Genomic DNA, 14,196 nt, shown 5'->3' with positions numbered 1-14,196 from the left:
CAAAACTGCTGTAGAAACAGTGCAAAAGTGCAATTATAAGTGAAAGCGGACATGCGAGTTCAGGTTGTTTAATAAAAAAAAAAAAACACGAGAAATCATAAAAAGTGTAGGTCAGCGCATGCGCAGTACATTTAGGAAGTACGTATCGATGGGTAGCACAGCTATTATAATCCTGAACAGAACTGATTCAAGAAGCAGAGTTATTTTGATGGAAAAGCGCTGAATGTAGAAAAAACTACAAATCCCATGGTGCCCCTGCAGTCCCGTTTCCGGCCGGCGGGGGCGACATTGTGCCGCTGTGCGCTTTAAAGCAGCGCTGCTGTGGTGCTGCTGTGCTGAGTGTGTGAGGTGTGCGCGTGTGTGTATATATGTGTATGTGTGGGAGAGAGAGCGCGTGCTGTACTGTAGCTGGTGTGCGGCTGTGTGTGGATGTGTGTGTGGGGGAACAGTGTGCTGATCTGTACAGAGATTTAGAGGTATTTATTTTTGTATGTAGCCGCGGACTGCCCGGACCGGAGAAGGTAAATAACCACAGATATACCGGATACTGGGGGATCCAGCATGCTAACAGGCTAACTGATTAGCCTAGCTCAGTGTGCTACAGTGCTAACGTGCTGCAGGAGCCCGAGAGCCGCCAGTCTTTCTGACCTGCCCGCTGTTTGTTTTGTTTATTAGGGAGCAGACGCGCAGCTCAGCGGCAGCTCGATCAGCTTGTGGATAAAAACAGAGCAGAAATGTCCGTAAGCAGCCAGAAGACCACCAGCCGGGCGATCCCGGCCACCAGGCGGGTCATCATCAACGATTCGGCCCATATGCCCCATGATTACTCCACTACCCCCGGAGGAACCCTGTTCAGCACCACCCCCGGAGGTACAGCTCAAACACACACCTCAGGTTCTGGAGTTCTGTGGAGGAATGAGCGGAGTTCCTTCTCTGCAGCTGCTGCTCCTTTATCTGCTTTGTGTAAGACAGACAGACAGGCTGGTAGACAGTCCTGCACAGACAGAACGATAGACAGGCATGTAGGTGGGAGAGGGGAATACAGGCAGTCTTGCACAGAAGGAAAAACAAACAAACAGACAGAGACAGGTTAAGAGTCAGACAGGCAGTCCTACACTGAAAGGCAGACATCCTTGCACAAACAAACAGACAGACAGTCCAACACAGACTGAAAAATAGACAGGTAGGCACAGAAAGAGAGACAGACAGGTAGAGAGTAAGATAGACAAACAAGCAGGCAGGCAGGCAGGCAGTCATGCACAGAAAGACAAATAGACAGGTAAGCAAGTACTCTTGCTCAAAAGGACAGATAGACAGACAGGTAATCCTGCACAGACAGACAGACAAACAGTTAGGGTGTCAGACAGGCAGTCCTGCACAGAAAGACAGATAGACAGGTAAGTACGTAGTCTTGCACAAATTGACAGATAGACAGACAGGCAATCCTGCACAGAAAGAAGGACAGACATGTACTTAGGTCGGTTGGGAGGAATACAGGCAGTCCTGCAAAGAAAGACAGATTGACGGGCAGGCAGGCAGGCAGACAGATGGGTAGCCCTGGACAGGACTGAGAGACAGACAGACAGACTGACTGACTGTTGTCATCACTACCATGCATAATATCATGTTCTCTATTTTTAATTTTTACACTATATCCACATTTCACTTTGTAGAAACCATTATAAATGACCCAGAACAACGAGGAACAATAAAGATGATGAAGGTGTTTTTTCTTCTTCTGTGAATTTGCTGTTTTCTGGAGATGAAAGGAAACAGCATACGGTTTCCTGTTTACTCTACCAGCTCTCCGTACTGACATCTTGAGTTCTGTTCTTTATCAGAATCGTTATGCATTATTAGTGTCATGTTAATATAATATTAGTGTCTTATCAATGTAATATTGGTAAAATGATCTTTATGATCTTTTGGATTTATATTGATGGACTAACAGTAATCCTTCAAAATGCTTAATAGTATATTACCTATTTTATCATCATATTTTATAAACCTCAGTTGTTTAACAGTGAGTCTGTTTTGTCTAAATTTTTGTATTTTCTATTGATGTTTTCCTTTAAATGTGTCTTAATATCCCGAGACAAAGGATCAGCCAGCTTATTATGTCCATGTTTACATTAAACCCCTTGCTTTTATGCCTTTATCCACATTGGCATGTTCCAATAATTCAGTAATTGTAATGCAGTGGGTTTTACATTGTGGGACGTTAATTGAAAATTCTAACAAGGTTTTTCTTTGTCTCTCTGACTCCCTGTATGGTTATGTTAGGTTATGTTTGTGTGTTCACAGCTTCATGAGCTCTATGGCTGTAGGTACACAATGTTTCCACTAGGGGATCTGCTGCATGTTTCCATCCAGGATTTCTGATGTTGTAATCATTGGGGTTGTCTGTTTACAGTGTGCAGCAGTGTTCCAGCTCTAATCACCACACTGTTCCCATACACACTTAAACAGTACACTACCCAACAAATAAGATGTGTATTATCTGTGTATTATCTCATTTGCTCCTCTTTTAATTAGATACAACTCTAGAAAAAAATAAGAGCGCACTTAAAAATGATGAGTTTCTTTGATTTACATTTATCTATAAATTATTACATTTTTTTTTTTATGTATGTCAACAATCTATAGTAATATAAAGCACTGTATGACTTGCAGGCATGTGATGACTTCTTATTATGGAGTTCCTCACGTGTACAGATACTTACTTCTTCTTTCTGGGGAGGTTCTGTTGTTATTTCTGTTAGGCAGAGAGACGTGTGGCAGTTTCACACCATCGTGAATAAAAGGATAAGCCGTGTTTGCCCAGCTCGCCCTTTTACAAGCTGAATGTTCTGTGGTAGTATCGCGTAACCTCGTAAACAGCTGTAGCGCTAGAACTTCCAGTACTGTTTATGAGGCTTTCAGTAAAATGATGCAATAGCCTGGCAACGATCTGCAGGTTGTAATGCTGTAACTGGAGCGTGTGACCTGTGTATTATAGTTATACGTGTTTGAGTATAGTTATGTGTTTGTTCTGTTCATACAGGAGTGTGTATGAGTATGAGTGTGTGAGTGAGAGAGAGAGAAAGTGAGAGAAAACTGGATGTTTGGCCTTGGATGGCGGCTTGTTTTTGCCAGTATATGCCAGTTTAAAGTGAATACCACTGTGATCTTGCCATAGCATTAAGCTCAAAACATGCTACACTAAGGGAAGCCACTTAAAACAAACATATTAGATTATTATTATTAGTTTATTCTATAAAACTAAAATAATAGCTCACGCTTTAGCTCAGATTATTGTAAAGGAAATTATTATTTGTTCACTGTATCATCACTTTCTAGGTTCTATTGTTCAAAATGTGATTTTTGTGGTTTTTAGACTGTACATTTCTATTTTCTATTTTAGGCCAAGTCCATGCATATCCAGATATGAATCAAATAAACGAGAAGAAGGTTTCTATATTGATCATGCTAGACAAAACCTCATAAAGAGAGAGACAGGTAGGGAGTGAGACAGACGGGTAGGCAGACAACCCTGCACAGATAGAAAGATAGATAGACAGACAGCCATGTAGGTAGGTTGGGAGGGAGGGAGGAATACAGGCAGTCCTGCACAGAAAGGGAGACAGACAGAGATAGGTAGGGAATCAGAAAGGCAGAGATGCGCAGAAATGCAGACAGACAGTCTACAGACAGAAAGACAGACAGACAGGTAGGTAGGTTAGGAGGGAGGAATACAGGCAGTCCTGCACAGACAGACAAACAGAGAGAGAGAGAGAGACAGACAGAGACAGGTAGGGAGTCAGACAGGCAGAACTGCAGAGAAAGCCCGGCAGGCAGACAGACAGACAGACAGACAGGTAGGTAGTTTAGGAGGGTCCTAACCAGTCCTGCACAGACAGACAGACAATCCAGCACAGAAAGACAGACAGACAGACAGGAAAATATTTCTATATTGAGCATGTTAGCCCTGTATGGGGTGACAGTACCTCATAAAGTCATCAAAACACCACAAAGAAGGAAGAAAAAAATGGTTTGATCCCAAATAACACACTAATCCAGGGGTGTCCAAACTTTTTTGTTGGGGGCCAGAAGGAGAAATATATTTGAAGTCACGGGCCACAGACTCTGTAATAAAACAAATAATGAAATATACCACTTTAAATAATACTTTTTTCCTGATTATTTCATTTACACACCATTTTACTTAACTTACTATCTTTATCTTTGACAGTGTTGTGTAAACTAAGATTTTTTCAAATTGATGTTTAATTTCATGATGTCTCTTAATATTAAACTCCTTAATTACGGCAACTTTTAGACTCTTTGGCTCATTTTTCTGCGCTAGAAATGCGCACTCTCCGCTTTTAGACTCTTTGGCCCGTTTTTCTGCTCTAGAAATGTGCACCCTCTCTGCTTTTAGACTCTTTGGCACGTTTCTGACACCTAGCGTTCAAACTTTGAATCTCACATTATAAAAACCTGCTTAACAGCGGGCCAACTTTCATTCTATTTCTAAAATACCTCGCGGGCCGCTCCAAAACAGGAAACGGGCCGCAAATGGCCCACGGGCCGTAGTTTGGACACCCCTGCACTAATCCTTTGTAGTGAAACATGATAAAGAGTACAATCTTTTGTAGAATAGCCCACCTCCATTCTCCCCTAGCATTCTGAAATGCAGCGCTTTCAGCTGATGCTCCCAAAAGGCCACAATACTAGTGATAGGGGCATGGAATTATCCATGCAAAGAAATCACCATTTAAAAACCATTAACAAGCTCAAAGTAGCTCCACACTTCATTGTTAGAATTCTGAGAGAACTGACCATTTAAAACGAGGCTCTGAGAGCTTTGAAAATTTATTAAAAACACTTTTTAATAGCTACAGTACCTGTATAATTGTTTAAAATTGCATTTAAATATTGAAATAAAGCTATAAAATACACTATATAGACTAACATAAAGAATAGTAAGGCGTCAGGAGTTCTGGCATTGGCTGTGTTAATGGTCACCATCTTTTTTAAAAACAAAAATTTCTGTTATTTCTTAATAATAACCAGTTTTTTTTACAGTAGAACCTGAAAGAATGTGGTTTAAAGGTGAGTGTGTGTGTGTGAGAGTGATTTATCTCTGTTTGTGTGTGTGTGTGGGAATGGTGAAACTGAGCACAAGTGACTGATAGCAGCAGGACTGATAGGGTGTTCTAACCCGGCCTCCTGGCCTTGCTTTCCTTCAGCTTTGCCTTTGCTCTGTTTTTCCCGTCACTGTAATGTCGTATAACTTTGTTTTTTTAATTTATTATTGTATCAAAAGCATAGAAAAGATAATATCTGTGTCTATATTCTGTACATCATCAGGGCAAGTTGAGACATGTAGAGAAACGCACTCGTCACAGCAAAACAGGACCAGAATGACACACCCAACACACACCAGCTGACATCCACATTGTGCAACCTGGCCTTCACAGGAGCACTGAGTGTACGCCAGCCTGTGTACCGTCATATAAAAACAGCTTCAGCTTAAAGCTTGGCGGTATTACTGTGATTTATCATATCGTGATGAACAAGCTACTTGTTTAAATATATTAAGAATACCATTAATGCTTAAACACTGTCCTAATTGAAAACTGTATTAAAAAGAGTGTAATTAATCCTGTTTAATTGTATTCAGGACTAGACAAATTGAATTAAACTCTTCAAATTGTAGTTTTACAGCATCTGTCAATACTGATGTTCAGTATCAGTCAAAAGTTTGGGCACAGCTTCTCATTCAGTGTGATTCTTCATTTTCCCACAGAAATGAAAATAATTACTGAAGTTATTCAGACTGTGAAGGAACACTTAAAGAATCATGTAGTAACTTAAAAGTAGTAAACCTAAAACTAAACCAAAGTACTCTGTTAACTTGCTGTTTCTGAGGCTGGTAAACTCTGATGAACTCTTGCTCTTCCTTTCCTTGGGCGCACCTGATGAGTGCCAGTTTTATCATAACATTTTCACAAGTTCTTGAAGTTCTTTGGACTGACGGACCTTAATTTCTTAAAGTATAATTTTACTTTACTTGGTTAAGTTTGGGGCTGCACAATATATAATTTAAACATCGTCATAGCGATGTGCGCATGTGCACTTAAGGCAGTTAAATCAAACACGTCATTTTGCAATGTTTTTATTCTTGACACAAGAAGTAGATACACAGCGCTGTCTCTGTGTCTGTGTGAGTGACAGGCTGCTGCTGCCTGAGAAGCGGGAGGGGGAGTGTGAGAGGGTGGGGGGTTTAGGAGTAAACCCGAGGTAACCTCATGGCCTCCATCCTCATGGTTGGGCAGATATTTACAGTTACAGCTGAATTCTCCCTTTTCATCCCAGAAAAACTCCTGGTTAAAGGGCCAATTACTGTTGTTTTGCTGTTTTCCTCGTGTTTTGAGTCTTCAACGCTGACTCAGTTCTTGATTAGTCCGGACACAAGAAAGCATGCGGGTGGGGGCGGGCCTGGTGATGTCATGTTTAATATCGCAATATATGTTGTTGAAAAAAGTTAAAAATGTTAAAAAAAAAAAAGTTGAAAATTTGCTACGTAAATGTTTTTTCCAATATTATGCAGCCCTACTTAAGTTGTTTTTGCCATAATATGAGTTAGAACATTATCCAACTCTACCTCTTCACAACTTTACAACTGATGCTCTCAAACTAACATTAAGAGACAAGAAATTAAGTAATAAACTCTTGATGAGTTCAGCACAGCTGTTAACTGAAAGCCTGAATTCCAGGTGACTCTACCTCATAAAACTTACTGAGAAATCGAGAGGTGCTACTTTTGAAGAATCTAAAATATAAAACATAATCTGATTTAACACTTTTTTGTTAAATTAATAATTCCATATGTTTTCTTTATAGTTTGCATGGTTTTAGTATTAATTCACAAGGCAGGAAAACTTCAGCTATTACAAAGGAACATCTAGCTGCACAGCTAGTTTTAGATCAGTGTCACTAATCCTCCTGCCTCATGATTCTCCTCTGTAGGAACCCGAATCATCTACGACAGGAAGTTCCTGCTGGACTGTCGCAGCTCCCCATTGGCTCGCACACCCCCCTGCTGCCTCCCTGACATTCCCGGGGTGACCAGCCCTCCTACAGCTACTGTAAAGAACGACAAGGCCCAAGAGACCCTTAATAACAACGCCAGCCCTCCTGTGGACAAGGCTTCAGGTATTATAGTGTATAAATCACACCACATTATTTACACAGTCTACATGCTGTGATTCCTTAGATCCATATGTTTTTAAATTATTTTCATTTTAAATTTACACAAGGCTTGGATTGGAAAATGTAGTCAAAATAAAACCGTTTTTAGTTTTTTAATACTCTGTATCGTAGCAATAGTTACTTTAAAGAGGCAATAAACCCTAAACCATATTTCTTTCCATTAATACCTGAAATATGTTTCTTAAAGGTAATAAAACAAACCCGGCCTGCTTAAATGTTTTAATAAATATTTATATATTGTGGTAATTTCTGCCTCTGCAGCGCCATCTCAGGTTCAACTGTGCTGTAGGTGTAGATCAATAATGATGTCCAACCGTCTGCATCTCACCACTAATAAGAGTCACACTGCTCAGGTCTTATCAGCTCTCCCTCCTGCTCTGCCTCTAAACCCATACATCACTCAGAGCCCCTCCCAAACTGTTTAACCCTTTTTTTTTTTGAGCTGAGGGTGGAGTGAGCAGAAGTCAGGGGGTTTTTGTGCCCCTTTATCTCTCTTTGACTCAACCCCCAATATGACTTACTAAATTTATTACCTTATTACTCCACATGGTGGCACTATAATCAAATATATATAATGAACCTGCAGTGAAAAATATTGATTTTAAAATGATGTGAAACTGACACCAAAAAGAAAACGACAGTGCCGGTATAAACAGAACCCATTTAAACCGCAGTGCAAATAGAGAGGTATAAAAGTGCATACAGTTCTTTAATTTAGGTCTGTCACAATAATTGCAATATCGATTTATCATACAATAAATGAACATGACCTCAATATTTTTTTATACTCGTGATACCGTCTATTGTGTTTGTTTGTATGTTTGTTCACATATATAACAGTAAAAAGTATTTTAGCCATTCATGTTTTAATAACTGTGACTCCACAACATACACACAGTAGGTGTGTCTGAAGTAGGTGAAGAAATAAGTATATAATTCCCAAAGTAATTATAATTAATGATTATTTAAATTTTTGCTGTCTTTATGTATAATTGCTTGTTTATGCTATTCTTTTATCATTATGTCAGCAGCATTTAATAGTCCTAAAATTACAAAAATATTGTGTATCGCAATCATTTCTGGGACAATATATCGTCCACGAAAAAATCTTATCGTGACAGGCCTACTTAATTTGGCAGTTGTAGGGGGAATTAAAGTGGGTATTGTTATCAGGCAGTATATTGTTATAATATTGTATTATAAGATGCCCTGTAATATTATCACAGACGGCTCAGTGTGGTATTTTGCAGTGAAATCTATTTAAATAGAAAGATAGAAATAGAAATGGGAGCATTGTGTGTTAGTCTGGTCATGTGAGTGAGGAATTGTTCAGCCTGCAGCTGCTTATTTGCTGTATTTTTATTATATTGTGCATTAGAGCTGCAGCGATTGGTCTGCATAATCGGCATTACGATGAATTTACACTGCTCCGACGCGACAACGCACAGCGACGGATCCCATTCATTTTCAATGGGAAGCACCGCCTCCGTCAGACGCAGACGCGCGGTGCATCATGGTTCCGACGCGTCGAGAGCGGGGGATGCGATGCGATGAAAAGTTGAGCCGAGCTGAACTTTATGCAAATGAGTCCGTCCAACGCAATGCGTCTATCCAATCAGAGAGCAGGTGTTGGCCTGTAACGCGTCCTCAGCGCAGCGCGTGAAAACATTTTAGTTCCGCTTTCAAGCGTCCAGAGAAGCCTGGAAGAGAAGTTTCAGGCTTCCCTGTTCTTTATAAAATCCCTGCTGATTCACAGGGACTCTGTCAGCGAGGAGAAAGGCTGCTGTGATTGTTGGAGTCTCTGGTGGGTTTTTAAAATATTAATATGTAATTTAATTGGAAAAGTTTGCTTTTTTCAGCTTATATACTGTTCACTAGACAGTGTAATGAAGCTCAATCAAACATTTATATCTATAAAGACACATTTATATTTATTAAGTATTGGAAATAATAATAGATTATATTAAAAGCATTTCCCATTTATTTAAACGATTCAATTGGACGACACAGGGAACGCCTTTGTCACGCCCACATGCGACCGGTTGGAGGGGGGTAGTGCGACCATGTGCGTTGTCGCGTCGGAGCAGTGTAAATTCACCGTGAGTCTGCATTAGTCTTTGCAAATATTTGACGTGTTGTTAATGTGCCTTTTAACAATAGAGGGGAAAAAAGGGCGAGAGGGGAACACACACACACACACACACACACACACACACACACACACAAACCTGCTGAAAATAACATCCAGTCTATGTTAATGTTTCTTATAAAATATTTTCAGTTCCTCAAACTATTAAAATGTACTGCAAAAATTGGTTGCACCAGTAGGAAGTACAAATGTAGGGCCTGACAAAAAAATAATTGCAACTAATCACCTAATCTTTATAATAAACAAGCAATCAGCAGATTAGTCGACCACTAAAGTAGTTATTAGTTGCAGTGTTATTGTGCATTGTGTGTATGAATTTTGTTTTAATGTCGCTTTTGTTCATCCAGGTGAGGATGCTCAGTTTGAAATGGATATCTAACCTGGAGGAAGATCCGTTACAGGAAGGAGAGGCGGCGGCTGAGGCGAATATTACTGTGATGATGACTGTGTCCTGAAGGATGAGTGAAGCAGAAGATTAGTCCATCCTTGTCACCTGCTGCCCTCTTTCATTATCTACTGTTCTCTTCTATTTAGTTTTTTTTTTTGGTCTTTATTTTTTTCTTTCTTTACTTCTGTTCCGATGCTGTCGTTCAAGACGCGCACAAGACAAGCCATTATTAACCTTGAGTGTGAGCATCACACTGCAGCTCACACTGCTGTGCCTGAAAGTGCCACTAGCTCCGAGTCGCCAGGTCTCGTCTCCGCGGGTCTGATTCTCCTGCTTCTTCTCAACAACAAACCTGAAGTATTTGATACAGAGAGCTCGTGTCACTCGCTGAGTATTTTGTCCACTGGGGGGAGACGCAGACCAGTGTTTGGTTTGGGTTGATCTTTACATTTTTTTTTTTTTGGATCCTGTTCTTGGAGGAGGCACATACCACAACCAGAAACAAAACCAGAACCTCGTTGTTATTATGATGTCTGATTATTAGCAGGATTTAGCACAATATAAAAGATAAAAGAACAATTTGACCACTTTACCTACCATTTTTCGCAGTGTTACCTTTTGTAAGAGCAGAATCTGACTAACAGTTTGTGATTATTTTGGAGGGAGAAAAGAAAAAACTAAACCTGTTTTCACCTAAAGTGTCATTCAACCGAATGTAAAAATGCCTTTTTTATTATTTTGATGAGTATTTTGCAGTGTAATTCTCTTTAAACTTCAATTGAAAAGGAATAATCTGCCCTGTTGTTGTTGTTATTCCTTGTGAGACATTGAAGCATATGAAAAATCGAATGCTGCAAACGAGCAATTAAAAAAAATGTCTGAATTCTGTTGTGTTTTGACTTTTTTGGTGATTTTTATATGTTTTGATGCCATTATTATGTTTTAATAACGACTCGCAACTTTTCTTATTTCTTATTTCTCATGATGATAATGATAATGTTAAATAACATCCAGGACTCATTGTGTTTATATATAAAATGCATAAAATATTTTAATTACATTTGTGTCAATTCACACTTTTTTATATATGTACAAACATTATACAATATACAATTTCTTATTAACATTGAAAGTTAAGTCATTAAAAGGGAGGGAAGGGAATATAGCTGCCAACTGATTTCAAGTAGATGCTTCACATTATTTACGCAAGTGATGCAGTAATTCAACAATGCAATAATCAGTGTGTGAAAGGGCTATATATATATATATGAATATATTTGATAAATAACAATGCAAAAACAATTAGTACATCATTATTGCTTTAGTAGTGCTCTCTTTTTTTCAAGTCTCTGTCTTGTCTCTTGTCTCTCTCTTTCTGCTGGAGTCTCTTTTTCTTGAGCAGATGTTGCGTAGAGATGTTCCTAAGTGCTGAAGTTCTGAAGTTTGAGTTTGAGGTTGTATCACTGGCAGCCACATGCTTCTGCCACCATGCCTTCGTGGTGCCTCATTACCATCTTCCCGTTCTCGTAGTACAGCATGGAGAGCGGTGCCAGGCGCGTGGGCACGCACGACGGGCAGGGGACGCGGTCTGAGTGGTGAAGCTTCAGAAGACTCTGTAGAAAGAAGAGAAAAAGAAAGTTTAATATCTTAGCTTAAATAATGTCTTGGAAGAAATTGATCAATTTAAATGGCCTCAAAATTGAGCCCTGAGGGACTCAGTACACTCAACACAATGGAAACTACTATATGTTAAGTGCTTGACGCTTACCTGCATGTATGCATGGTTTGTTGGCGTGAATGACTCGTCCACGGGCGTAGGGCAGCTGCCCTCACAGCGGTAGGCATTGTATCGCTTAGGGTAGATGATCCATTCGCTCCAGCCGATCTGGTCGAAGTCCACCCACATGTCCACCTTTCTGCACAGTGGCTTCTTCTCATCAACTTGAGGGACGCTGACATGTCCAGCATGCCCGGCTCCTTCTACCGCTTCACGCACTTTCTTATGGACCCTGTGGTTATGGTTCCTCTTGTGGCGCCGAGCTCCAAGCCCATGAGCATTGGCAGCCCTTTCCAAGGTCACGTACTTGGAGTGCTCGGCTGTGCGGATGAGGGTGGACGCCTTCTTCTGCATCTGCTTGGAGTAGACCACCATCATGATGCTGTTGGCGGTGGGATGTTGGACCACAGTCTCCTGGCTGTCTTCACTCTGTACTTCCTGGGAAGGCATGGGTCCACCCTGGTGCAGCCAGAACTTCAGCAGGAGGGTCATGTTGAGGACTCTCCAGGAAGAGTGTGGAGAAGACGTGGCCGATGAAGCTCTGAGCCGACCCAGGTACAGGCGCTCTTCATCATCGGCGCAGTGGATCTTACCGCAGTGGCCTTTAGGTGAGTGGTAGATGTCCACCACCGTGTTCTGGGACGCGGTGAAGTCTGGAAGGCGGATGCGAAGCTCCGACCTCTGGACGTTGTCGCTGGCTGAGATGGAGGACATGTCAAAAGTGATGGCCCATTTGTCACCATTCTGGAGGCAACCTAAAGAGACAGAGAGAGAAAGAGAGAGTGAGGATTAGGACACAGCCAAAGTATTACGTAATGCTCCTGCAGCAGCAGCAGCGCAGGCAGTACACACTCAGACGTGCGAAATATTTAATTGCGTAATGAATGTTCGGCGCCTAACGAGCCATAAGACAGTTTTCACACATTGGCAGTCAAGCACTTAATAAAGCTGGAGGACTATATTGTCAGATTGTGTATTGCTGCGTGAACACGCGGCTTTGAACGCAGACGTCTTAAAGCTGAGGTAATACACACACACGCAGCCTAAATGACGCTGCGAAATAAACTATCAAATTAAATAAAGCTAAATACGTAAATAAAAATAAAAAATAAAACGGACTAAAAAAACGCTATAATTTTGATAAAACTATTAAAATAATAATAGCTATAAAACTAAGCCTAATAGACAAAAAAAAATTAAAACAACATTAAGAAAGCTGTTATTATCTAATAATATAAAATATCAGGGTGCTAAACAATCAAATCAATCTAAAAGTAGTCTTATTGGGCTTATCAGCACTTTTTAAATTTTGATTTAATTGTTACTATGTAAAATAGAAAAAGAAATTAAAACAGATCATATAAAAAACGATTATGTCAAACATTTGCATATAATAAATAATAATAATAATATTTAATAGAAACATATTTCGCATAGCTATAGACCATGTGTAATCAATATATGTACTATAATATAAATTTATTGTAATAATTTCTAATATGATTAAAATTATTTTGTGGCTAATAAAATATTTAATAAATATATAAATGTGATTATTTGTGATTTAATATTTTTTTATATATATTTTTTTATTTTACTTTTTTAATTAAATAAAAATGTAAAATGTATTAATAAAATAAATAATCTAAATATTTTTAACAATAATAATAATAATAAAATGATAAGCTACAAAAAAACAAATAAAAAATTCTAATCGATATAGGTAATATAATATACATTTAAGATCAAGTATTTAAAAAATATATATGATAAATAAATAATCTTTTTTTTTTTTTGCTAAAATAATACTAATATTATTGATAATATTATTAATAAGTGAAGGGCGGAGGATAGGCGGATAGGATACTCACTCTTGGCCAGCAGACTGAGCACGGAGTCGGCGTGGTGCAGGGCCTCGTGTCCGCGGCTGCTGTCCGGGGATCCGCTCGCGGTCCGGCGGCCCTCAGTCAGCGCGCTGCGGTACAGCTGCATCATGTAGGGGGGGTAGGAGGACCGGGACGCTCCCAGGAGGCTCCTGCTGTCTGAGCGGACCTGTGGCACGTGGAGAAGCACCTGGAGCACCACCACCATCTTCATCAGCATCATCATCCTGATGGAGATCATCTTCATCAGCATCTTCATCAGCGTCTTCATCAGCATCATCATTATATCCAATACAGCGATCCGGAGGTAAGGTAGAAGTTGAGATAAATAATAATCTTGAGTTTATATCTGAACTCTGAGAGGTGCTCAGTGGGAGATGTGCTCTGGAGGATGAGCAGGGATGTTTTGGTGTCTCCTCGAGCAGACAGGCTACTTATAGAAACGAGGCTCCTTTTGATGGTTCGTGCCATCTTCAGGGTCTTTGAGGGGCTCAGAGGGAGGCTGGAGGACTCACACGAGGGTCGTTGGGGCACCGAAACCGAGCCCCCTTTAGTGTGGCAGAGGTGTGAAAACATCAGGCCTGCCTTTTCATGGCACCTCTGGTGAACAATGACATCAGTAGAGCAGATGAATTCATAAGAGCAGCTTTGATTAATGGCAGCAAAACACAAAAACACGCTGCAGCTTCTGCATGAAAATAGAGGAAGTCTGTTTTGTTGGTTGCATTGACTTTTCACATTA

The 14,196-nt window shown here is 40.1% G+C and overlaps 2 protein-coding genes across 2 annotated transcripts; one reads left to right on the top strand and one right to left on the bottom strand.

Moving 5' to 3' along the window:
* Positions 1 to 312: 312 nt before the first annotated feature.
* On the top strand, positions 313 to 10,677 carry eif4ebp1 (eukaryotic translation initiation factor 4E binding protein 1). Its single transcript, XM_007256728.4, has 4 exons — positions 313 to 521; positions 676 to 870; positions 7,015 to 7,200; positions 9,754 to 10,677. The coding sequence occupies exons 2-4, from the start codon at positions 735 to 737 to the stop codon at positions 9,783 to 9,785; spliced, it is 354 nt and encodes a 117-aa protein (XP_007256790.1). The 5' UTR covers positions 313 to 521; positions 676 to 734; the 3' UTR covers positions 9,786 to 10,677.
* A 272-nt stretch (positions 10,678 to 10,949) lies between these two features.
* ndr1 (nodal-related 1) lies at positions 10,950 to 13,737 on the bottom strand. Its single transcript, XM_007256760.3, has 3 exons — positions 13,443 to 13,737; positions 11,563 to 12,326; positions 10,950 to 11,407 (listed from the first exon to the last, which is right to left on the bottom strand). Exons 1-3 carry the CDS (start codon positions 13,735 to 13,737, stop codon positions 11,255 to 11,257), a joined length of 1,212 nt encoding a protein of 403 aa, XP_007256822.3. The 3' UTR covers positions 10,950 to 11,254.
* Between the last annotated feature and the right edge of the window lie 459 nt (positions 13,738 to 14,196).

Source organism: Astyanax mexicanus, chromosome 17 (genome assembly GCF_023375975.1).
Source record: "Astyanax mexicanus isolate ESR-SI-001 chromosome 17, AstMex3_surface, whole genome shotgun sequence".
NCBI lineage: Eukaryota > Metazoa > Chordata > Actinopteri > Characiformes > Acestrorhamphidae > Astyanax > Astyanax mexicanus.
The sequence above is the reverse complement of the archived record's forward strand: the minus strand, read 5'-3'. Positions and strand labels throughout refer to the sequence as shown.